This window comes from Oncorhynchus keta, chromosome 34 (genome assembly GCF_023373465.1).
Source record: "Oncorhynchus keta strain PuntledgeMale-10-30-2019 chromosome 34, Oket_V2, whole genome shotgun sequence".
Classification (NCBI taxonomy): domain Eukaryota; kingdom Metazoa; phylum Chordata; class Actinopteri; order Salmoniformes; family Salmonidae; genus Oncorhynchus; species Oncorhynchus keta.
In genome coordinates this window covers 56,536,790-56,562,761 of record NC_068454.1, presented here as the reverse complement: position 1 = coordinate 56,562,761, position 25,972 = coordinate 56,536,790, and the positions used below count along the sequence as shown (strand labels likewise).

The 25,972-nt window shown below is 41.7% G+C and overlaps 1 protein-coding gene and 1 long non-coding RNA gene across 2 annotated transcripts; both read left to right on the top strand.

Annotated features, from left to right (window-relative positions):
- Positions 1-29: 29 nt before the first annotated feature.
- On the top strand, positions 30-22,525 carry LOC118367340 (uncharacterized). The gene is made up of 10 exons (XM_052494132.1): positions 30-94; positions 285-413; positions 6,007-6,072; positions 8,829-9,063; positions 11,704-11,758; positions 14,068-14,166; positions 14,504-14,666; positions 15,661-15,731; positions 20,315-20,419; positions 20,693-22,525. Exons 3-10 carry the CDS (start codon positions 6,042-6,044, stop codon positions 20,945-20,947), a joined length of 1,014 nt encoding a protein of 337 aa, XP_052350092.1. The 5' UTR covers positions 30-94; positions 285-413; positions 6,007-6,041; the 3' UTR covers positions 20,948-22,525.
- Positions 22,526-23,327: 802 nt separating this feature from the next.
- LOC118366530 (uncharacterized) lies at positions 23,328-25,964 on the top strand. Its single transcript, XR_004821979.2, has 3 exons — positions 23,328-24,223; positions 24,334-24,796; positions 25,437-25,964. It is a non-coding gene; the product is annotated as an uncharacterized LOC118366530 (long non-coding RNA).
- Positions 25,965-25,972: the final 8 nt, after the last annotated feature.

Below are 25,972 nucleotides of genomic sequence, written 5' to 3'. Positions count from 1 at the left end.
TGTCTGATTACATAATTGTATTAATTCGTCTCACATGACCATCTGTCAACTGGCCAGCACACTCCAGATTTGGTCCTGGTTCCTGAGATTATAGGTGTGTATTGAGTTGGCGGGCCAGAAGTTTACCCTAATTTGATCTCTGGGCCCTTGTATGTTAGTTTAAAGCCACCCACCCAGCTCTCTGCCTGTAGTCTCCTCCTCTCTGCTAGTTGTGACTAGTAATTGAGTGGGTGTGCAGGTGAGAGTTTCCACTTAATAGGTTGTCTCTCTTGTGCTGTCACTAGGAAGAACAGAGGGTAGTAAGCACTGTAGAAAAGGAGAGAGGGAGAGACCGAGAGAGAGGTGCTCGACACATCATCCACAGCTGATACAGACAGTTTCATCCTCAGACTTTTGCTCAACGCTACACACAGGTAAGCGTTTGTTGTTGTTTTTCCGGAAAACATTTAGTTAAAAATCTGTTTGCGTTATTTTGTGCCATTACCTGCTCATCTCAGGCTGATTCAGTTCAACAAGGAGGGTTGCCATGGTTGCTTAAAGATGATATAATAGAGAATAATGTTGCTTAGGTTTACTTCACAACAATAAATATGAGGTTATGTTACTGGCATTGAATGCTTTCCTATTTTCACATAGTGCAGTGCCTTCTGAAAGTATCAAACTGAGATGTTTTTGTACCTGGTCTACACACAAAACACCATTATGTCAAAGTGGAATTATGTTTTGTTTTTTTACATTTTTACAAGTTAATAAAAAATTAAAAGCAAAAATGTCTTTCGTCAATAAGTTTTCAACCCATTTGTTATGGCAAGCCTAAATAAGTCACCTAATAAATTGGATGGACTTAGAACACAGATTCAACCACAAAGACCAGGGAGGTTTTCCAATGACTTGCAAAGAAGGGCACCAATTGGTAGATGGGTATAAAAAAATAAGCAGACATGCAATATCCCTTTGAGCTTGGTGAAGTATGTAATTACACTTTGGATGGTGAATCAATACACCCAGTCACTACAAAGATACAGGCATCCTTCCTAACTCAGTTGCCTGAAAGGAAGGCAACCATTCAGGGATTTCACCATGGTGACTTTAAAACGGAGTTTAATGGCTGTGGTAGGAGAAAACTGAGGATGGATCAACAACATTGTCGTTACTATACAATACTAACCTAATTGACAGAGTGAAAAGAAGGAAGCTTGTACAGAATACAACTATTCCAAAACATGCATCCTGTTTGCAATAAGACACTAAAGTAAGCTTGATGCCTTATTGCAAACATGTTTTGGAATATTTTTATTCTGTACAAGCTTCCTTCTTTTCACTCTGTCAATTAGGTTCGTATTGTGGAGTAACTACAACGTTTATCCATCCTCAGTTTTCTCCTACGGGTCTTTCAGCATGTCAAAATTGCTTGAAATTGATCATTTGCTCATTGAGCTTACATTTTAAATGTGTTGTTAAAATGTATTATTGGCCTACTGCAGAGAGTATGCACCACAGGCGCACCTTTCCACTTGTGCTCTCCGAACTCCCGCCAGTAGAGACCACGTTGTTCTCTTTTTGAAATGCTTGCTGTTGCTTTCGCACGTTTGAATGAATATGTGGCAAATCTATATTCCCATTTAATCCTACAATAATTGCCAGAGTTTCGTCGTTCCTTCCCCGTATCGTTTATTGCGACACTTATACATTTATGTTTCACAACGTTTGATAAGATACATTTTAACTTAGCATGTCTTACCCTCTGAGTGGGCGCGATGTTTATTGTTTACATGAACGTTTGCAAGACTCCTGAGGTAGAAGATATGTTCATTTAATTCAACTGGTTTCCTTTGTTCATATTTACTGGGCTATGTCAGAGTTCCAAGTGCCTGTGTCCTATACATAGAGAAGGATATTCTCTAGTGGACAAAAGGCCGTTTAGCATGGGTAGCTTCATTGAGGACTTCCACCATTTTAATGTAGTCCTTCATTTCACATTTAGACTAATTTCAAAGTGCTTCCTTTCAAATGGTATCAAACATATGCATATCCTTGCTTCAGGTCCTGAGCTACAGGCAGATATATTTGGGTATGTTATTTTAGGCAAAAATTCAAAGAAGGGGTGGATCCTTATGTAGTCAACTGGGTTGGACTTCCAATGTTATTGGCTGATCCTTCCTGGTGACCCTGTTGGAGTCATGTCAAACCGGGTCAAAATTGACTACTTCAAAATTGAGATAGCCTCAATGGTGCTGCCCCATTCCTCATGCTGTCACAAACACTGATGTGAAACAGATACAAAGATGAGTCCTCTATATATCTCTATGGTCCTAGGTCTGTCATTCTGGTTGTGAGTAATAGTAGCACATGGCTCAGTGCGCATAGACCTTATACAGGCATGTGTGTGCCTTCCCAAATCATGTCCAAACAATTGAATTTACCACAAGTGGACTCCAATCAAGTTGTACCAACATCTCAAGGATGATCAATGGAAACAGGATGCACCTGAGCTCAATTTTGAGTCTCATAGCAAAGGGTCTGAATACTAAGCTATTTCTGTATTTATTTAAAAATTGTAAACATTTCTAAAATCCTGTTTTCGCTTTGTCAATATGAAGTATTTTTTATTTCTTCCATTTTAGATTGAGGCTGTAATGTAGAAAAATGTGAAAAAAGTTTAAAGGGTCTGAATACTTTCTGATGGCATTATATATTACATTTGATATGCTTTAAGTAATATGAACTTTCTCCTTTACACACACACCTATAACTTTGCCAACGTTTTTTTTAAAGTGGGCTATTTGTCAAGGATTCCCTGGTATTCCTGCTCATTCTGCCCACCAGTTCCGGAGGTCTATGTCACATGCCTCTAGGCGTCACTGAACTGTCTCATTACGCACACCTGATTCCAATTCTCCTGATTAGTAATTGTATATATGTGCCCTCTGTTCACCATTGTCCTGTCGGGTTATTGTTCCCATGTCCGTTGGTCTGTGAGTACCTGTGCTTTGTTATTTCGGCTTTCGTGCTGCGTGTATTGTCACTTGTTATTACGGGTCTCTCCCCCATGTAGTGTATTGCCGGTCTTGTCCCATGTATTTATTAGAGGTTTTACCTTGCTCTTTTGTTTGGGTTACATCCCTGTGTTTTAGTATACGTGTTTGTTTTGGACTTCGTCCCCGTGCCTTTCATAACAGAATAACCAACCCCCGTATTGTGAATTCCTGCGCCTGTCTCCAATAATTTATACAACGTGACAGAATAACCAACCCTAAATGGAGACAGTGGGAATGGCCCGTCAACTGGACTGTCTGACGCCACTACCACTTTGGCAGCTGCAACTGGCCTGTCAGATGCCGCCGCATCTTCGGCAGCTACAACTGGTCCGTCAGACGCAGCCGCAACTTCGGCAGCTACAACTGGCCCGTTAGATGCCGCCGCAACTTCGGCAGCTACAACTGGACTGTCTGACGCCGCTACCACTTTGGCAGCTACAACTGGTCCGTCAGACGCCGCCGCAACTTCGGCAGCTACAACTGGCCCGTTAGATGCCGCCGCAACTTCGGCAGCTACAACTGGACTGTCTGACGCCGCTACCACTTCGGCAGCTACAACTGGCCGTCAGATGCCGCCGCATCTTCGGCAGCTACAACTGGTCCGTCAGACGCAGCCGCAACTTTGGCAGCTACAACTGGCCCGTTAGATGCCGCCGCAACTTCGGCAGCTACAACTGGACTGTCTGACGCCGCTACCACTTTGGCAGCTACAACTGGTCCGTCAGACGCCGCCGCAACTTCGGCAGCTACAACTGGCCCGTTAGATGCCGCCGCAACTTCGGCAGCTACAACTGGACTGTCTGACGCCGCTACCACTTCGGCAGCTACAACTGGCCCGTCAGACGCCGCCACAACTTCGGCAACTACAACTGGTCCGTCTGACGCCGCCAACTTCGGCAGCTACAACTGGCCCGTCAGACGCCGCCACAACTTCGGCAACTACAACTGGTCCGTCCGACACCGCCGTAACTTCGGCAACTACAACTGGCCTGTCTGACGCCGCTACCACTTTGGCAGCTGCAACTGGCCCGTCCGACACCGCCGCAACTTCGGCAACTACAACTGGCCTGTCCGACGCCGCTGCCACTTCGGCAGCTGCAACTGGTCCATCCGACGTCGCCACAACTGGCCCGACCGACGCAGATGCAACTTCGACAGCTGCAACTGGCCTGTCCAACAACTACGCAACTTCGGCAGCTGCAACTGACCCCGACCGACCCGCACCGTGTTCCTGTGGTCGTCCTTGAGGCCTGTGTCGTCCCGCTGCTGCAGCGCGTCAGGGGTGGGGGACGCCTCAGTGGAGCGGTGCTGGGTTCCTGTGGCGGACATCCTGGACACTTGGCTGACCAAGGATTTTCACCATCGGCGCCCTGACCTACCAGCACCACGTCCCTGTGGTCGTCCCCGAGGCCGGTGTCATTCCGCTTCTGGTGCAGCCGTCAGGCGGAGGGGAACTGTCACGAATTCCCTCTGTACTGCTGCTCATTCCGTGCACCTGTTCCGGAGGTCTACGTCACATTCCTCTAGGTGTCACTGAACTGTCTCATTACGCACACCTGATTCCAATTCCCCTGATTAGTAATTGTATATATGTGCCCTCTGTTCACCATTGTCCTGTCGGGTTATTGTTCCCATGTCCGTTGGTCTGTGAGTACCTGTGCTTTGTTATTTCAGCTTTCATACTGCGTGTATTGTGCACTTGTTATTACGGGTCTCGTCCCGTGTATTGTTGTGCATTTGTTATTATGGGTCTCGCCCTGTGTATTGCCGGTCTTGTCCCATGTATTTATTAGAGGTTTTACCTTGCTCTTGGGTTTTGGGTTTACATCCCTGTGTTTTAGTATATGTGTTTGTTTAGGGCTTCGTCCCCGTCCCTTTCATGGCATGTTGTATTTTTGGGTGGAGTATTGAAACCTCCTATTACGTATTCCTGCGCCTGTCTCCAATCATTTATACAACATGACACTATAGGCCACTGTTTGACCCTCTGTATCCAGGGTGGTGAGCCCAAAGGAGACGGTGGTTGGTTCCTAGGGAGGGATGAAAAACATGCTGTGCTTAGTGATATTGCACTGGGGACATCACGAGGAATAAACACATTTTAATTGTGTTCATGGCTGAACGGCTGCCAACCGACACTACAGAACAAAATCATGTCCTTTGATGCCACACGTTTGTGTCTGATTATTTTGGCAATGGTCAATATTGTAATTTACCAGCCACAATGTTGTTGTGAGTAGATGGTTGTTTTACAGTTCAACACCTATTTTCTATTCCTAACTCTCCTTTCTACCTCTCTTTCCTACATTTAACAAAATGTGACTTACAAATCAGGCGCTGCGGCCAATGCAAACCATCATCAGATCAGTTTCCCCATAGAACAATTAGGGAATTGTTTGCGGAGGAGCCCTCAGATAGATGATGGCATAAGATCAACGGATAAGTCCAGTTGGGACATAATGAATGTAGATGTGTAAACAGTCTGATTGCTCTACCGAATCTGACCTAGGTCATGCGTCAACAGCAAAGGCATAATAGACCTATGGGTTTTGGTCTTTACTTATGTGGTTTGTGGTATTACTTTTCTCCTCTTCATGCTCCAGGAAGCGTTATTCAATAGTCAGGTAACCACAATGCCGGAAGACAATAAGGAACCTTTATATCACCATGTTCAGGGTCTCACATTTCACTGTTTCTCAGTTTATTTTTAAATGTAAGATCTTCTGTGCCTAAGTCCTACTGTAGCAGTGTTAATCGTTAAAGGGACACAATCGTCATTTATATTGTTTTAAGATTATAGGGGTTCATTTTCTTAGGAACGTTTTCTTCGTATTGTTTGTACAAAGCCATCATAGTCACATACTGTATGTACTGTAGATACTGGTGTGGAGCTGGAGATCATGAATATCATGTGCAAACATATCCTGGGTCGAATTGAACTCGCTGTGACTTCTCTTTCCCTTTCTAGACTGGACTAAGGGCTCCTACTCCCTCCAGAAGACTATGGCCTCAACTGCTTTTTTTAAAGGCACAGGTACGTTTACTTTCGAAATATGCCCATTGCCTAAAAAAAAATGTGCACAAACGCATACCGACTGATTCTTGAATAATGTAACTTCTATAACATGAATCAAAGTTATAGAAGTTATACTATTCAAGAATTGTCACGATTGTCGTATGGAGTAGACCAAAGCGCAGCGTGGTGTGAATCCATTATTTTAGTGAATGATGAAAAACACGAAGAACACTTAAACAAAAACAACAAAACGAACGTGACGCTATGACAACGAGTGCAGACACAGGCAACTACACATAGACAATAACCCACGAAATACCCAAAGAAGATGACTGCCTAAATATGGTTCCCAATCAGAGACAACGATAAACACCTGCTTCTAATTGAGAACCAATCTGGGCAACCATAGACATAAATAAACACCTAGATGATAAACAACCCCATAAACCTACAAAACCCCTAGACAGTACAAAAACACATACATCACCCATGTCACACCCTGACCTAACCAAAACAATAAAGAAAACAAAGAATACTCAGGTCAGGGCGTGACAGTACCCCCCCACAAAGGTGCGGACTCTGGCCGCAAAACCTAATCTAAAGGGGAGGGTCTGGGTGGGCCTTTTTCACGGCGGCGGTTCGGGTGCAGGATTGAAGATCATCGTAGAGGGCGTCACTGGACTGAGGAGCGGCTCTGGCAGTTCCGGACAGGAGGGAGATTCCATCATCGCCGGCGTGACAGGCGGCATCGGCAGCTCCTGGTTAGCTGACGGCTCTGGCGGCTCCTGGCTGGCTGACGGCTCTGGCGGCTCCTGGCTGGCTGACAGCTCTGGCGGCTGCTGGCTGGCTGACAGCTCTGGCGGCTCCTGGCTGGCTGACGGCTCTGGCGGCTCCGGACAGGAGGGAGACTCTGGCGGCTCCGGACAGGAGGGAGACTCTGGCGGCTCAGGACAGGAGGGAGACTCTGGCGGCTCAGGACAGGAGGGAGACTCTGGCGGCTCAGGACAGGAGGGAGACTCTGGCGGCTCAGGACAGGATCCGGACTGTGACCCGTCGTGGTAGGTTCCGGACTGTGACCCGATGTAGGAGGTTCCGGTCTGCGGCCCGTCGTAGGAGGTTCCGGTCTATATACTTTTGCCGGATGCTCTGGACTGGGTACTGTTGCCGAACGCTCTGGACTAGGTACTGTAGCCGGACGCTCTGGACTGGGTACTGTAGCCGGACGCTCTGGACTGGGTACTGTAGCCGGACGCTCTGGACTGGGTACTGTAGCCGGACGCTCTGGACTGGGTACTGTAGCCGGACGCTCTGGACTGGGTACTGTAGCCGGACGCTCTGGGCTGGGTACTGTAGCCGGACGCTCTGGACTGGGTACTGTTGCCGGATGCTCTGGACTGGCGAGGCGCACTGTAGGCCTGGTGCGTGGTGTAGGCACTGTGGTACCGGGCTGGGGACACGCACTTCAGGGCAAGTGCGAGAAGCAGGAACAGGGAGTACTGGGCTGTGGAGGCGTACTGGAGGTCTGGAGTGTAAAGCTGACACAACCCGTCCTGGCTGGATGCTCATTCTAGCCCGGCCAATGCGAGGAGCTGGAATATAGCGCACCGGGCTAGAAATGCGCACTGGAGACACTGTGTGCAACTCTGCATAACAAGGTGTCTGACCAGTTACACGCTCCCCACGGTAAGCACGAGGAGTTGGCTCAGGTCTCCTACCTGACTTAGCCAATCTCCTCGTGTGCCCCTCCCCAAACAATTATTGGGGCTGCCTCTCGGGCTTCCGTGCTAGTCTGTACCCTTATATCTTCGCCGTTCCTCCATTCTCCTGTATCCCTCCTCGCACTGTTCCAAAGAATCCCATGCAGGCTCTGGCACTCTCCCTGGATCGATCGACCAACTCTCAATCTCCTCCCAGGTTGTTACTCATTCGTCCTTCTCCCGGGTCCATTTATCTATTAAGCGCTGTTCCTCCCAATCACGCTGCTTGTTCCTTTTATGGTGGGTTATTCTGTCACGATCGTCGTATGGAGTAGACCAAAGCGCAGCGTGGTGTGAATCCATTATTTTGTTGAATGATGAAAAACACGAAGAACACTTAAACAAAAACAACAAAACGAACGTGACGCTATGACAACGAGTGCAGACACAGGCAACTACACATAGACAATAACCCACGAAATACCCAAAGAAGATGATTGCCTAAATATGGTTCCCAATCAGAGACAACGATAAACACCTGCCTCTAATTGAGAACCAATCTAGGCATCCATATACATATATAAACACCTAGATGATAAACAACCCCATAAACCTACAGAACCCCTAGACAGTACAAAAACACATACATCACCCATGTCACACCCTGACCTAACCAAAACAATAAAGAAAACAAAGAATACTCAGGTCAGGGCGTGACAAGAATCAATGGGTAAATATCAAGAATTGAAATGGACAGATTTTCAGATCCCAGATTGTGTCTTTAAGATTCCAGACCGTACCTGCAACTGCAGTTAAACTGCAAATTTACTGACATAAAAAAAAGTTATACTGCGGTTATACTTCACTCTAACTGGAGCTAAACTGCAGTCCTGCAGCTATACTGCACTCTGAAAGCAAACTATTTTTCGTAAGGAAAAGACTCATCTAGCCGAACAAAAGAGGCTTACTGCCCACATGAATATGACAATAACACGCATGGTTAAGAGCTTGTTATGTTTAATATACAGGACCTGCTAAATGATGACAGCTGTATGCCTCTCTCTTCTCTCTGAACAGGCCTCCTGCTCTTCTTACTACTGGGACTGCAGCCATCGTCATTTGTTTCAGGACAATACACAAGCTCCAATTCAACGACCAATGCTACAACCACGGTGGCTGCAACAATTGTGTTGTCAACTAACACGAGTACTGTCTCTGCAACAGCTACGATGACAGTTACCACAGCTCAAGCTACAATGTCGTCTGCCATTTCTTCTACGAATGCTGCAATGTCATCTGCAGGGTTTGGTAGGTACCTTTCTAAATGTAATCCGTTACAGTTACTAGTTACCTGTCCAAAATGTTTATCAATAACGTAACTTTTGGATTACCCAAGCTCAGTAATGTAATCTGCTTACATTAAGTTACTTTTAGATTACTTTCCTCTTAAGAGGCATGAGAAGAAGACAAAAATGTATGTTACCAACTGAATAACATTTATTGCAGGATAAATCAATGTTTAAGTTTACATAGATGGCCATATATGGATGATGCATTTTACCCACCGCTTTCTACTACATATACAAATACGATTAAATGACAGTATATCTTTACATTAAAAAAAACAAAGTCTATCAGAATTCCAGTCATTACAATAGTTGTTATACCCATTGATCTTCAAGAATAGGACTTGGAAATATGGAAGTATAGATTTGCCAAATTGTATTACCTGAGCATAACCCCAAAACTAAGGACTTATTAGCCAGCCCTACTCTGTTGTTTATGATTTTGTTGTCATGGAGGACTGATTGGGCTCATTGATTTGAGTTGTAAATAAATGTTGAGCTCATGAAATGTTATGCTTTGAGCACTACTGAAAAGTGCTATTTACATGTGAAAAATGAACACCATATGCTGAATTTGCTATAGGCCTATTGTTGACCTTTTTGTTGGTGACACTTTGATATGTTGATAATATGCAGCTTTTTAAAGGGCAAGTCCACAGATGAAACAATACCAAAATTGTCGCCCCGCCTCTGTTTTGGTAAAAAGCTGAGGGATGGGCCTGGAGAAATGTAACCACTCTCAGATTAATAGACAGAGCTATGGATGCAAAGACTGACCAATCATGATATCCAAATGATTGTTTTAACCATGTTATGAGGCTATACAGTATTTGTTTCCATTTACAATGTTTACAAACATTGGAGAAAAACAAGCTTATATTTTGGGTTCTCATGGAGTGTGACAGTTGAACTGAGCTCATGAGGCATTTATAAGTTATATTCTTCAAGAATCAATGGACATATATATATATATATATCACTACCGGTCAAACGTTTTAGAACACCTACTCATTCAAAGGTTTTTCTTTATTTCTTACTATGTTCTACATTGTAGAAAAATAGTGAAGACATCAAAACTATAAAATAACACATATGGAATAATGTAGTAAGCAAAAAAAGTGTTAAACAAATCAAAATATATTTTATATTTGAGACTCTTCAAAGTAGCCACCATTTGCCTTGATGACAGCTTTGCACACTCTTGGCATTCTCTCAACCAGCTTCACCTGGAATGCTTTTCCAACGGTCTTGAAAGAGTTCCCACATTTGCTGAGCACTTGTTGGCTGCTTTTCCTTCACTCTGCGATTAAACTCATCCCAAACCATCTCAATTGGGTTGAGGTCGGTGGACCTCAACCAAATTTAGCAATAAAAGCCCCACTTTTATTCCATAGGCTGGGATCTGCACTATGCAGCAGTTGCAAAAGCACATGTTCACTGGCTGTCCACTGGTTTCAAAAACAATGATTGATAGGCAGCTGAAACTTCTTGAATTCAACCATTTGAGTTCAAATACACATTTAGATTTGTGAACAGCCATGCACAACAACCACAATATGTAAGGTGCAATTAGCTAAATGAGAGAACAGCAGTGTGATTCACATCAATGAGCTATGTAGATAACAATAATAAGTGATATCCGTAAAGCCGTAGACTACACCACTGCTGTGATCCTTACCCAAAAGAGTTTATTCAAGTTGGATAATCTTGGGATGCTGACAGCAGTCGCACCATTGGAAGACATAGCTTGGACTGTAGCCTACAAAAACCTATTTGTGCTCTTTTCCAGCGATCGATCAAACACATTTGGTGTGTCATCATAGTGGTCTCTGACTTTTGGTCAGAGAACAAACTTATTTTGTTCCACCAGTGTTTTTGTCAATGCTGATTTAAATGTCAATGAGAAAACAGACGTGTCAAAGATTTTCTTTGCGAACATCTTTTCTGAATTTAAAAGGAATCCTAGAAGTAATCACCTCGTAATTTTTAAAGTATCTGTAATCTGATTACAATATGTGTGTTGGTAACTCATCACAGTTTTTTGGAATCCCTGACGTGTAACTGATCCGTTACACCCCAACCCATGTTGTCTGGCATTTCTTCTATGAATACTACAATGGCATCGGACTCAGCAACTACGATGGCAGCTACCAGGGTTCAAGGTTCTGCTAATACGGCAACCTCTACCTCCAATTCGTCCAGTGTAGGTTCAATGACAACAGCCATGACCTCCACTTCAAGAAGTGTAACCATTGACAACTCAAGGAATACAGTGGCGGGTAAAACAAAATACTGATTGTTTGGCGGAGATCTTTGTGGAGAGGACTGGCCACCCCACATAGCCTGGTTCCTCTCTAGGTTTCTTCCTAGGTTTTGGCCTTTCTAGGGAGTTTTTCCTAGCCACCGTGCTTCTACACCTGCATTGCTTGCTGTTTGGGGTTTTAGGCTGGGTTTCTGTACAGCACTTTGAGATATCAGCTTATGTACGAAGGGCTATATAAATAAATTTGATTTGATTTATGAATTCACATTCAGAATATATGGTAGATATATATTTTTTGCCACTTTGCTCTCACACTACATTTTGTCCTTGCTAACATAGGTAGTGGAACCACAAGCACGGACAATACTACCTCATGGGGCACCAGTGGCATGACCATGGTGAGTCTAGTACTTTAGCAGTCTTGTAGTATATGATATGATATTACGTTCACACTTTATTTGAAGTGGGTATACATAATGCATCTATATCATCTTTATGAAGCCAATCATGACGCCTTTGTGAATTGTTGCAGTATCATTAATAGCAACCTTCCTTGCACATGTTTTGTTCAACATCATTCACGAGGCCACCAAGTAAATAGTGCTTGTAATTATTGCAAATGGTATTAGAAAACAATTCAGTTGAATTTGCTGATATGCGCCTCTTGGAAGCGTGTACATCATTTCCGTGACGTTGTCTGCTAACCGATCAATATAATGTGCTCTGTGGTTGCCATGGCACCGTAAGGTGCTCCTTATATTTTCTACATATTTTTGATGATTTCAAGTGTTTTTTATTTTTGCTAAATCATTTAGTGTTTATTGTGTATATCTGGTTGTTTTCACCCATGGAGTTGAAGGACTGATGGCAAGTCTACTGTGTGGTTTTGCTATAGTTAGCTAGCTAATGTTTGCATATAAAAGATCTCACAAAGCACCGGCTTCTTGACGAATGAGACTGGACTGCACTTTGGAAATGGGGATGGATGACTATAGCTCTGGACTGATGACTATAGCTCTGGACTGATGACTATAGCTCTGGACTGATGACTATTGCTCTGGACTGATGACTATTGCTCTGGACTGATGACTATTGCTCTGGACTGATGACTATTGCTCTGGACTGATGACTATAGCTCTGGACTGATGACTATAGCTCTGGACTGATGACTATAGCTCTGGACTGATGACTTTTGCTCTGGACTTTTTTTGCGCCGTAGCAGTTTCAGAGGCATCACCTGTGGGTGCTACTCGTTAGTTGTGGAGGAGTACTATGTCCAGGCTACAGAGATGTTGAGCTGAGAACGACATCAGGGCCAGCAAGCCAACTGCACCATCTGGCATCGATCATCTGGCATCGATCATCTAGCATAACTCCAGTGGGTTGTCAGAAGCACCGGTCTCTGTCATAAGTGGGTACACTCTGTTGTGACGGAACTCTCAGAGCTGGCTTCATCAACATCAATTTCTTTGTTTTGTTAAACTACCTAATTGTTACGTCAATTTACATTTTATTTTTTTTAAATTCTGTTGACCTATACTGCAATTCAGCTTTTAGCTGCAAATGTGTAGGCTACAAGCTTAAACAAACCAACGAAACAATAAACCCTTTATATACCGTCTTACAATATATTCCACTCTTTATCTAAGTGTAATTGATACACTGTAACCTGATTCATCTTGCCAAGCAGAGAGACGGGTTATACTGCATCAGCTTTACAATACATACTACCCTTACATCTGATTCTTTATTTTACTTATGTACTGTTTAAGGATACCACAACTGATTTTTAAAAAATTGGTTTGCCGTAAAATTTGCCGTCAAGTTAAAGCTAAATACTGTATGGAAAATGGTATCTACCATCTACTAAAAAGAACAGTTTTGAAAATTTGTATCTAGTATTTTTTGCTGTTGGAATAAATGTTAGTTAAACAACGAGTCTCAGTATCTGATGTATAGGTGACTAAACTAAATATTCTTATGGTATTTCATGAAAAATGTAGATTTTGCATGTATGACTCAGAGGTTAAATATGTATTCAACACCAATTAATGCACAATGAATGGGCCTGAACATAAGATAATGGGCATTACTCAGTGTTTTGAAAACACACCCCCTTACATCTGAAAAATGTGCCAAATTGATTTAGGGGAAAAAACTCTAAGTGGATACAGACCGTTTGTTTTGCAGTCCACTTTAACCACTGAGTGTACATCACCACAGTGTGGGGTTGAGGGGATGATGACTGGGTCTGTGTTTGTGTCAGTGCATGTTGGCACTGAGGAATGAAGTAACTTAGTGGGAGAGATTATTTCATGATACATGTGGTCCGCTTTCCATCCCTTTTAATGCCTTATCTGTGGGGCTTTCCTGAAGACAAGCAATTTCACATCGATTAGCAAGATGTCGCCCTATATAAAGCACTGTTTTGGGGGGGAAATAGCCAACTATGTCACATTTAGCATTGCCCTCTACATTGGTCATGGCAGCCTTCATGCACCCTTTATTATAGAGTGAGACATACAAGTACAGTTGATCTGTGTAGTGCAGACTTTATGTATGCTGTGAAGACTTTCTAAGTTGTACTTCATTCAAAGTCAGACCGATATTGCTGTTTGATTGTTTAGAGAAAGCATAGATAGATGAGGTGCTCTGATCATCTCTCTCTCTCTCTCTCTCTCTCTCTCTCTCTCTCTCTCTCTCATAGATATCCTGTCGCCAGTTCTCCTGTAACTACTCAGACTGCTACGATGTGTACATGAATGTGACTTCTGTTTCATGCAAAGCTAATGTCGCCTTCTGTGAGGTACAGTATACGCTATGTGTGAATTTTAGAATTTGAATAATACAAATGTACTTAAGATTTCTTACACAACTATAAACAAAATGTGCATGCTATAGTTCATGTTGCATCTGCTGTCATTAATTCGTGTCACACCAATTTTAAATATAATCTTCCTGGCCCGACTACTAAACGTTTCACACAGTTTACTTTTGTTTTGTCAGTTGCATTTGATTAAACAATACCGGAATGTTGTTCCAACTTCCATCTTTTATTCCCTTGATTAACAATAGCAACAAAAATTTTTAAGTGTATTTGTTTTTAAGAGTGTGTTAACAAAATGTGTGTGATGCCTTCTCAGCTGAAGAGACAGGAAGACATGACTTACACCGGCAGCTGCAGTTCCTCCTGCAGGAATGCCTGTGTCAATAACACTCAGACCAACTGTACCATGGGATGCTGCAACTCCACTGGCTGTCTTCGCTCCACCCTGGCCTCCATGGTTCGCCCAAACACTACAACAGGTAAACCTTTTTTATTTTCCAATCATTTTTTTTTATACAATAAAGAAAATCAATGTCCTGTGGCCTGCAGTAGTCCACTGGTTTAAACTGCTGCCTCTGGATCACATGTACTGTGTACCTCTGAAAGGATGCGTTCAAATCCATCCCACTGCTCAAGCACCCTCTCTCCTCCTTACTTTCCTCTGTCCACCCTGTCTAATAAACACATAAAAATACCTAAGGAGTGGGACTAGCCCACTCATAAAAAAAATAAATGTCCTCGATTTGATATCTAAGTGCCCTGTATAATGACTGTTTTCTATGCTATTCTGCATTTCTTCAGTTTCCTTGTAAACTGTGTGCCAGACCCTTTAAAGTCAGTCAAACCGTACTATGGTGTCCTTAGTGTTGGAGTTGGTGAGCCTGTAAAAATCCTGTATTTTACTGTGAGAGATTCATGTTTACATGTATCACCACCACATCAATTGGGAGACTGTTACTGTATGGGGCTGAGTTATGTCTGTTGGTCTGTATTTTATAAACTTTTTTATTTCACCTTTATTTAACCAGGAAGGCAGGTTGAGAATAAGTTCTCATTTACAACTGTGACCTGGCCAAGAATAATGCAAAGCAGTTCGACACATACAACAACAGAGTTACACATGGAATAAACAAACATACAGTCAATAATACAGTAGAAAAAGTATATACAGTGTGTGCAAATGAGGTAAGATAAGGGGGGTAAAGGCAATAAATAGGCCATGGTGGCGAAGTAATTACAATATAGCAATTAAACACTGGAGTGATAGATGTGCAGAAGATGAATGTGCAGGTAGAAATACTGGGGTGCAAGTACAATGCATAGTATCTTATCACTATTCCTTTAATTTGTAAAACATGCTGTTTACTTTGAATAAATCTGAATTGCATTATATGTGCATGAAAGTACAATGTACTATATAGAGTATTGAGACATGAGTCATATAAAAAAAAAGTGTTTTAATTGTTCCTCCAGTGACTACAGTGATGATGACCACCACCACAACAACAGCAGCAGCCACCACTACAACTGCTATACCAACCAATGTAAGAACTTGCTTCTGGGCGGCAACTTGAAGTTCTCAGGTTAATGTAGGCCTACTAAAGTAAATTTCCCAATGTGTTAGGGTACATTTCTATACACTGTGTGTGTGTGTGTGTGTGGGGGTCGGTCGGTCGGTCGGTCGGTCGGTCGGTCATGGAATTTTGGATGACAGTTATTGTTCAGCCAAGTGACTGCGGTCACCATTATAATAGTTTTAAAGACGGTGCTGTTGCAGCTGTTCACCCCCCAAAAAAAAAAATAGAGAGTGCATTCGGAAAGTTTTCAGACCCCCTTGACTTTTTTGTTAGGTTATTCTAAATCTAAATCTAATTCTAAATCGTTTTTTTCCCCCTCATCAATCTACAGACAATACCCCATAATGACAGAGCAGACATTTTTGCAAATATATAAACATTTTATAAACTGAAATATCACCAAGCTTTTAATGTGCTGCAACAAAGTACTGAGTAAAGGGTCTGAATGCTTATTCAGACCCTTTACTCAGTACTTTGTTGAAGCACCTTTGGCAGTGAATACAGCCTTGACTCTTCTTGGGTATGACGCTACAAGCTTGGCACACCTGTATTTGGGGAGTTTCTGCCATTCTTCTCTGCAGATCCTCTCAAACTCTGTCAGATTGGATTGGGAGCGTTGCTGCACAGCTCTCTCCAGAGATGTTCGATCTGGGCTCTGGCTGGGCCACTCAAGGACATTCAGAGACTTGTCCCGAAGTTGTCTTGGCTGTGTGCTTAGGGTCGTTGTCTTGTTGGAAGATGAACCATTGCCCCAGTCTGAGGTCCTGAGCAGGTTATCTTTCTCTCGAGCCTAACTAGTCTCCCAGTCCCTGTCACTGAAAAACTTCCCCACAGCATGATGCTGCCACCACCGTGCTTCACTGTAGGGATGGTGCCAGGTTTCCTCCAGATGTGACGTTTGGCATTCAGGCCAACGAGTTCAATCTTGGTTTCATCAGACCAGATAATCTTGGTTGTCCTTCTGAAAGGTTCTCCCATCTCCACAGAGGAACTCTGAAGCTCTGTCAGAGTGATCATCGCATTCTTGGTCACCTCCCTGACCAAGGCCCTTCTCACCCAATTCCATGTTTGGCTGGGTGGCCAGCTCTAGGAAGGGTATTGGTGGTTCCAAACTTCTTCCATTTAAGAATGAAGGAGGCCACTGTGTTCTTGGGGACCTTCAATACTGCAGACATTTTTTGGTATCCTTCACCAGATCTGTGCCTAAACACAGTCCTGTCTCTGAGTTCTATGGACAATTCCTTCAACCCCATGGCTTGGTTTTTGCTCTGACATTCACTGTCAACTGTGAGACCTTATATCGACAGGTGTGTGCCTTTCCAAATCATGCCCAATCAATTGAATTTACCACAGGTGGACTCCAATCAAGTTGTAGAAACATCTCAAGGATGATCAATGGAAACAGGATGCACTTGAGCTCAATTTCAAGTCTCATAGCAAAGGGTCTGAATACTTATGTAAAAATGTTTATTTATTTTTATACATTTCCAAATATGTATAAAAGCCTGTTTTTGCTTTGTCATTATGGGGTAATTGTGTGTAGATTGCTGAGGAATTTAAAAAATGCAATCAATTTTAGAATAGGGCTGTAACGTATCAAAATATGGAAAAAGTCTAGGGATCTAAATATTTTCTGAAGGCACTGTATACACAGTGAGGTACGAAATTATTGACACACTTGTTAAAGATGAGCAATAATGATTGGATAAAATAAATAATTAAATTACTGAGCTATAGTGTATGCTTACAAAAATACAATTGCTCAAAGAGATTAGTTTTACCAAGTAATATTATTTTTCAAATACATTTTGGCGTCTTAATGACACCTTTACCAATTCGGCAACCCTTTCCTTCGCACCCAGTGTCATACCACGTCAGCCACCAATTGTGCATGTTCTCCCACTTAAAAAGATCATAGGTACACTTCAACTATGACAGACAAAATGAGAAAATAAAATCTAGAAAATCACATTGTAGGATTTTTAATGAATGTGATTTTCTGGATTTTTTCCCCCTCGTTTTGTCTGTCATTGTTGAAGTGTACCTATGATGAAAATTACAGGCCTCTCATCTTTTTAAGTGGGAGAACTTGCACAATTGGTGGCTAACTAAATACTGTGGCTGGTTATCAACGTTTTTTTAATCCCTGCCAAGAAGTTTCCTTTCATTTCAATTTTTGTTTCTTAAATCCTTTGTTGTAATGAAGTCTTTACAGTCATGTTTTTTTTCATCAAATTCTAAATAACTTGTAGAAAATACACATTATTACACTGTCATGAAGCATTATGACCATCCTGTGTCACTTTACTTGGACTAAGAAAATACGCGACACTGTCAAGAAGCATTATGACCATCATAATAATATAAGCCATCACGTACATGCCCTTATATCAGTCATCAGTCACAAATAGTGTCTTGTCCTCCTTCTGAAATCTGCTCCTGCATTCATCCCAGTCATCAGCAACAGAGCATTGGGGTAGGTGCATAGCTGACATCAATGTGTGAGCAATTACAATGGTAATTCAATATGATCAATTTACAACATAAACATACTGTTGACACTTAGGCCATGATGTAATGGCCTAGTATGGCCTCGTAAAGCTTGTGACTCAATTAACTTGTTTGCTGCATTTGCTGTTTGTTTTGGTTGTGTTTCAGATCAATGTAAATCATGTATTGTATCATTTTGGAATCACGTTTATAGTGAATAGAATATATTTTAAAATACGTTCTACATTAAAGTGGATGCTACCATGATTACACATAATCCTGAATAATTTGTGAATACTGATGTGTGAGAAAGTGACAGAGGATCAAAGATCATACATCCAAGATATGCTAACCTCCCCTGCTATTGGTAATGGTGAGAGGTTAGCATGTCTTGGGGGTATGATCTTTGACCCTCTGTAACTCTCTCTGGTGTGGCCAAAGAGGTCTATTTTCATGTCCTCTGGCCACCCATCTTTGTCCACGCACACCAGCGGTGGGTTTGAAGACATCAAAACTATTGAAGACATCAAAACTATAAAATAACACATATGGAATTATGTAGTAACCAAAAAAAGTGTTTTTGAGATCCTTCAAAGTAGCCACCCTTTGCGTTGATGACAGCTTTGCACACTCTTGGCATTCTCTCAACCAGCTTCATGAGGTAGTCCTGGAATGCATTTCAATTAACAGGTGTGCCTTCTTAAAAGTTCATTTGTGGAATTTCTTTCCTTCTTAATGCGTTTGAGCCAATCAGTTGTGTTGTGACAAGGTAGGGTGGCAGGGTAGCCTAGTGGTTAGAGCGTTGGACTAGTAACCGAAAGGTTGCAAGTTCAAATCCCCAAGCTGACAAGGTACAAATCTGTCGTTCTGCCCATGAACAGGCAGTTAACCCACTGTTCCTAGGCTGTCATTAAAAATAAGAATTTGTTCTTAACTGACTTGCCTAGTAAAATAAATAAATAAAAGGGGTGGTATACAGAAGAAGTCCTATTTAGTAAATTACCAAGTCCATATTATTGCAAGAACAGCTCAAATAAGCACAGAGAAATGACATTCATGTAAGACATGAAGGTCAGTCAATGCGGAAAGAACTTTGAAAGTTTCTTCAAGTGCAGTCGCAAAAACCATCTAGCGCTATGATGAAACTGGCTCTCATGAGGACCGCCACAGGAAAGGAAGACTCTGCTGCAGAGGACAAGTTCATTAGAGTTACCAGCCTCAGAAATTGCAGCCCAAATAAATGTTTCACGGAGTTCACGTAACAGACACAAAATCAACTATTCAGAAGAGACTGGGTTAATCAGGTCTTCATGGTTGAATTGCTGCAAATTAACCACTACTAAAGGACACCAATTAGAAGAATAGACTTGCTTGGGCCAAGAAACACAAGCAATGGACATTAGACCAGTGGAAATCTTTCCTTCAGTCTGATTAGTCAAAATTCTGTCATTTGGTCTGATTTCACAATGAGTTTAATTGCAATTACTCCACAATATTAACCTAATTGACAGAGTGAAAAGACAAAAAGCCTGTAAAAATATTCCAAAACATGCATTTTGTTTTCAACAAGGCACTAAAGTTATACCTTTAGTGTCCTGAATACAAAGTGTTATGTTTGGGGCAAATCCAATACAACACATTACTGAGTACCATTCTCCATATTTTCAAGCATAGCGGTGGCTGCATCATGTTATACTGCATATTAGTGTTTTATTTTTTTGTAAATTCTTTAGTCTTGTTAGAATTTCTCTTTCACTCTGACATTACAGAGTATTTTGTTTAGATCGCTGACAAAAAACGACATTTACATACATTTTTTCCCCACTTGTAACACAACAAAATGTCAAAAAAGTCAAAGGGTGTGAATACTTTGTTTTTTAAGACAGTTATAAAGTTTATTTTATTTTTATGAATGTCTTCATCCATAATCGTCAGTTACACAATTAGACGGAAATTGTCCAGTCCTAATGTGTGTGTGTGTGTGTGTGTGTGCGCGCGTGCATAGGACTCAAAGTCTGTGAATTTACCAGCCTTTGTTAACATCATCCATCTATTTACAGAAACTTAAGAAGTGCCAGATGTTTCAGTGCACAGAGCAGAACTGTTACAAGAATTGGATAACCAAAGACCCAATGCCTTGTCCCCTCAACCAGCCCTACTGTGAGGTAGGCTTAATAGTGCAACCCCACACTACCCTATTCATCATTCTATACCCATAGTAGACAAACTAGACATGCTTCATTGAACTGTAAATGCTGTCGGAAAATACATTTGTGTATACACAAGGAAAATACATTTGTCCACGACAAGAACGATTATCTGTTATCGTCTCAATAATATCACTCAGACAAGAGAGAATTTCCTTTTTGCCAATCTCGTACATCCTTCAACTCGTCTAACTCCATGCATTCTCAATCCACGTTTGTTTCTCTTTTCAGTTGAAAAAGATGACAACTGGTTCAACAACGATGTGGATGGGAGGCTGCAATGCCGACTGCACAAGAAACACTTGGTGTACGACCACAACAGGTACATGCCACCAAGAGTGCTGCAACACCTCCATAACATCCTGCCTCAAGCTGGATGGGTCTCTGAACGTTCCTTCTTCTGCCACTAGAGGTCCTCACTTCCCTTTAGCGTTGATCACTGCTGCTCTGCTGGTTTGTCTGCTCAGCATTGGTTCTCTGGTTTAAACTGGGTCGTGTTCAGTGGGTACAAGCGGAAGAAAATGTATTGAAAGAGGGAGGAAATACCTTGACTTGTCCCTTGCAAAATGGTTTAAAACATTGCCTGTTGTGTGACTTAATGAACAACCCTGATGTGACGACCCACTGAGCCATTGCTTGAATTTAAACAGTAGCGGTAGTAGTTAAGCACGGCAAAACCTGGTTTCCATTCCACATGAATACTATACTGGTTGTAGGTCTAGCCTACTCTGTTTTTGTTTGTATATGAGAGGTATTGAGATACGGTATGTGAGGGCTCATATGTGATTGAGAGATTTAGGTGATTTAATAAGTGATAAGGATTCCCCTATGTGAGTCCAAACCAAGGGATTTATTGAAGAATATGACGATTAATATGGCTACAGAAAGCTATTCAACCATGCCATCATACCCATTTATAAATCAGTACTGTGTAAAACATAATACACAGAAGATAGCTATTTACGATCATAGATGAGTGACATAATGTATGGGTACGGTAATTAATTCTGCTTTTTCTTATTGAGATTTCTGTAAGATGAAGTTTACAATTATGACATTTTCATAAATATCCTATTTTTTTAGGCACATTTTCTTTTGCCAGTGATTTGCATGATGACTTCCATGTTTTCTTTGATTTTTCACTTGCAAAGATCTAGCCTGGTCTCAGATCTGGTTGTGCTCTTGCTAACTCAATTGCTCATTGACAAACCAAAAATGCCCAGTACAAGGAGTTGGCATGATAGCACAAACAGACTGGCACTCAGGCTAAAGACTTTCTCCAATACAAAAGCAAACATCTTTACAGATATTGCATAATAACTCAGTTATTAGCTAGTCTTCGCTAGCATATTGTGAAGGACAGATTGACAATTTATGCACTTTTTAAAACATATATATTGGGTTATAGAAGGTTTTTGAAATAATTGTACTGACACATTGAGGTGTAATTCATATCTGTGAACGTAGTCATACACTGTACAACTGTAATATGTGTTTTACGCCTTTTATTATTTAGCTGTATTCATACTTATAATTTACCATCATAACAATGTGGAAATTGATTCATAAAAATGGGTTATAAAATTGAGTTATCAAAATGTCTAAGCTTATATTTTTTTGCAGTAGTTTCATGGAAAGTTGGCATACAACACCTGATATGTCACATCTAATATTTTGAGAAAAGTTACTAAAATAAATGTGTAATGTCGGATGCGTTCTACATTGTGCATAGTGTACAAACTGTAACAACTGCTTTTAAAGTCATATGAATTAAATAAATCAAATCAAATGTATTTATATAGGCCTTTTTACATCAGCTGATATCTCAATGTGCTGTACAGAAACCCAGCCGAAAACAGCAAGCAATGCAGGTGTAGAAGCACGGCGGCTAGGAAAAACTCCCTAGAAAGGCCAACACCTAGGAAGAAATGTTTGACCAAAACAAAAGATGAATATTTTCTTTCAAATCGTCTGCAGAGCTCACCTGTTAAGAGATTGGTGTAACTGTACTTGAATCAACTATACCGAATACTGCATCAAAATAAACATTAAGAGAACCAGCCAGGTCCTTGTAGACTCGCTCTTATTTAGAAATTGTACCATATAAAGCATTGGCCATTCAGAATTCATACATAGATTAAAAACATTTAAATGACAAAACATTGTATTCTGTGCCTCTATGCACCATTCATTATAATTTGATTGCCATGGAGATGGCTGTTAAAACCACATAGAAATATTTGGTTTTGTAGCTGTGGCTAAAACCATAGATATAGAACACGATTGGTATATTGCCTATGGCTAAAGCAATATTGTTGAAATATCATTACAATTGTAAAAGTTGCATCATCTTACCAGAATAAATGTCACGTCAAATTCAAACATTATCACCAAAAGACAATTTATCACAATGAATTCAGAACAGACATCTTGCTCATACAGTGCAGATGGATGACTATGGATGCAAACTTATGAATGCAAATGATCACCCATCCTTTTCAACACCAGGCTTGGGTCCCAATAGGACCCCTGGAGATCATGTTAAGTTCATTGATGACTCCATAGAGATCTTTGCTGATTGAACTTTTTCAAATTATTTTTTCCAATAGGTTGCATCATTTTATTTTGATTCATGACATATCAGTACCCCTGAAGATTTGGTTCAGTTTGTTGCATAATCAATTGTTGATGAGGATGTCAATTATGTGGTCATCTGCTTGGGAGAGCTATGGGCCAACCGCCTTCCTGGACATGTCTCAGAACAGCTTGTCCAATGGAGACCAGTCCTCTCAGTCCAAAAGACATTGGCTACCTAACAGCTAGGAGTTCCATCTATGATGTCTAGTTGATCTAATTTGCTATTGGATTGGTGTTACGCACGCCTCTAGGAAGAGGGAACGCAACACCCTGCTACAACTCAACTCCCCGTGGAGTGAAAGAGGTATGGGACTGTAGGTGCAAGTAAGGATGACAACGGCAGAGAATTAACCTTTTACAGGAAATTTATTCAGTCACACGGTAATTTTGGAAAAAGGGGCTGGACGGAACCAAAGCGGAGAAAGTTCAAGTTAAAGATCCCCCTCTCCTACTTTACCTACCCACAACTTACCTAACAGGCAGCACCTGGCGCACCAACCAAAATACAGGGGATGGTCCAGACGGGTCTTACCAAGTGAGCATAGACAAAGTACATACTCGGGTATATTTATGCCCGCAGGTCGCTTGCCTAAGCACTCCCTTCCCCCCTGGGAACAAATTAAAACGAATACAAACATAAGTAAACCATTTCAATAATCAAAAACACTGCGTCCTATGGGGACCTGTCTCTGAGCAACAACCAACACAGAACATAACCATCAGCTCTCTCTCCTAACAAACGAACACTGGCTTTTAAAGCTTCAGAAGGAGTCGATAATTGAAGACAGCTGTATCTCCTGATTAGAGGGCGGGGTCAGATCTCCAATCATTGATGGGGCCTGAAACACACATCCAATCAAAACCACAACGCAGAAACTGGGGAACATAACAATTTGTTTGTTTCAGTGTGTTGTTCCACTCTCTTTACCATCTGACACTTTGTCCCTGTTGATCTACATACCTACCCTGCTTCTGGAGACCCGGGGAGTCTCCTGACCAGAGGGCTTTGACTCCCCAGGAACGTCTTCACCGCTGGGTTGTCCCAATCCTGTTGGTCTGAGACCACTGATGTCTACTCTCTTAATAGGAACGAGGAGCTCTAAAGTAGCTGAAACCACCTCTCGGGTAAGATCTTACTCTACCATGCTGCTTAGTCTGCTAAACTTTGATGATTAGTAAATTCATGTTTCTGGTAAATTGCTTGATCTGCAATTTTTCCCCCTCTTGATCTACAGATTGGGTATTGCCTCACTTGAAAGCCTGGAGCCAATCGTTCCAGTCTGGTTATAATCACTATGACAACCCTGGATACCTGTCAGTTACGAGTTCTACCTCTGTCTCGTGTGCTAGTTTGCCTAATTTGTCTAATTTGCTTGATTTTGCATTGGATTGGTTTGTTTGAGTATTGGTCCACTCTCTTTACCATCTGTCACGTTATCCTTGTTGATCCACAAAGTCACCCTGTGTCTGGACTCCTAACTCCAGCAGAGCAGGGAGCCCCAAGCAGTCCAACAGCTCCAGGGAGACTCTTAACCAGAGGACTTGGACTCCCCAGGACTGTCCCCATTGCTTTTTAACTCCTGAGGATGATGTGTTGTACTAGTTAAATAAAATGTAACATGTGAACAACCACCAGGTTCTTCCTGGAGTCCCGGGACATTCCCCGCCGCTCTGCAACTCATGTGGACAATGAAGAGGGTATGTACATTACAACAACCACCAACTCCATCCTAGACTCTGAGGATATTTCCCGATACTCTGGCTCTACCCACAGCAAGCATTCTGAGACAGCCACCTCAAATGTATGCTCTACTATTACAGGTAGCCTAGAGGTTAGAGCATTGGGCCAGTAACCAAAAGGTTGTTAGATCAAAGCCCTGAGCTGCTGTTCTGCCCCTGAACAAGGCAGTTAACCCACTCTTCCTAGGCCGTCATTGTAAATAAGAATTTGTTCTTAACTGACTTGCCTAGTTGAATTAAATAAAAAATATTACTTAGGAGGAACTATGAAATATGTGGATCTCAGATGTACGTATGCTCTGCATTCACTAAGGAGGACCTCTGGAACACAGATACACGTAAGGGCTCTTAGGGTGTAGGCGTAGTATGATTTAATTTATTATTATAGTGTCTTGCATCTTTAGGATGCCCAGCCCACATATGCTTATAAGACTCTGCAAATGAAAAAATAAAATCATATATGCACACAAATAGGCCACACGCTGTCCATTCACTTATAGTACTTTAAAAAAAAAATTGTTTACAGATCCTTACATTTGTATACTGCTTTGTTTTCTTCATTTTCATCATCTAACACTTTGTCCCTCTTGATCCTCAGCCCAGGACTTCAGATGGGCTTTGCTTCTCCAGTTGAGATCTCTGGAGAAGAGTTGAGTCTCAGTCCAACAATAGGAAGAAGTGCCACTGCCTGGGGTGTGACGCAGAGGACTGCCCTGCCAGGAAGAGAGCCATGAATGAATGTCCAATTGGCTCTCATGGGGCCATGAGGCACATTAATAGAAAAACAAAATAGGCACGAGTATAGAGCTGGGCCACAGTACAACTAGACGTTCATAATAAAATATTGTGACATGTTTTCCCTTTGATTTCTGCCTGAGAAATGCCATCCAATACAATAACTACAACACCTCAATCCAATGCAGGATTATCTTAATAAAAAGGTCAATGTTTTTTCTATTAAACTACAAAAATGATTTTTGACTAGGCATAACTACACAATACTGTTCAAATGATATAATAATTTATCTTTATTTTGTCTGATGAATAAAGGTTTGATATGTGTGTGTATCAGGATTTGGGAGTAACTCATTTCATGTAATCCAGTTACATGTAATCTGATGTTTTTTTAATGAT

What these genes read in the sequence shown, in the direction of transcription:
- LOC118367340 (XM_052494132.1), top strand. Translation starts at nt 6,042, where the DNA reads ATGGCCTCAACTGCTTTTTTTAAAGGCACAG. An exon ending in TCATCTGCAGGGTTTGGTAG is followed by an intron (nt 9,064 to 11,703) that starts GTACCTTTCTAA and finishes TAACATAGGTAG; the next exon opens with TGGAACCACAAGCACGGACA. An exon ending in GCACCAGTGGCATGACCATG is followed by an intron (nt 11,759 to 14,067) that starts GTGAGTCTAGTA and finishes TCTCTCTCATAG; the next exon opens with ATATCCTGTCGCCAGTTCTC.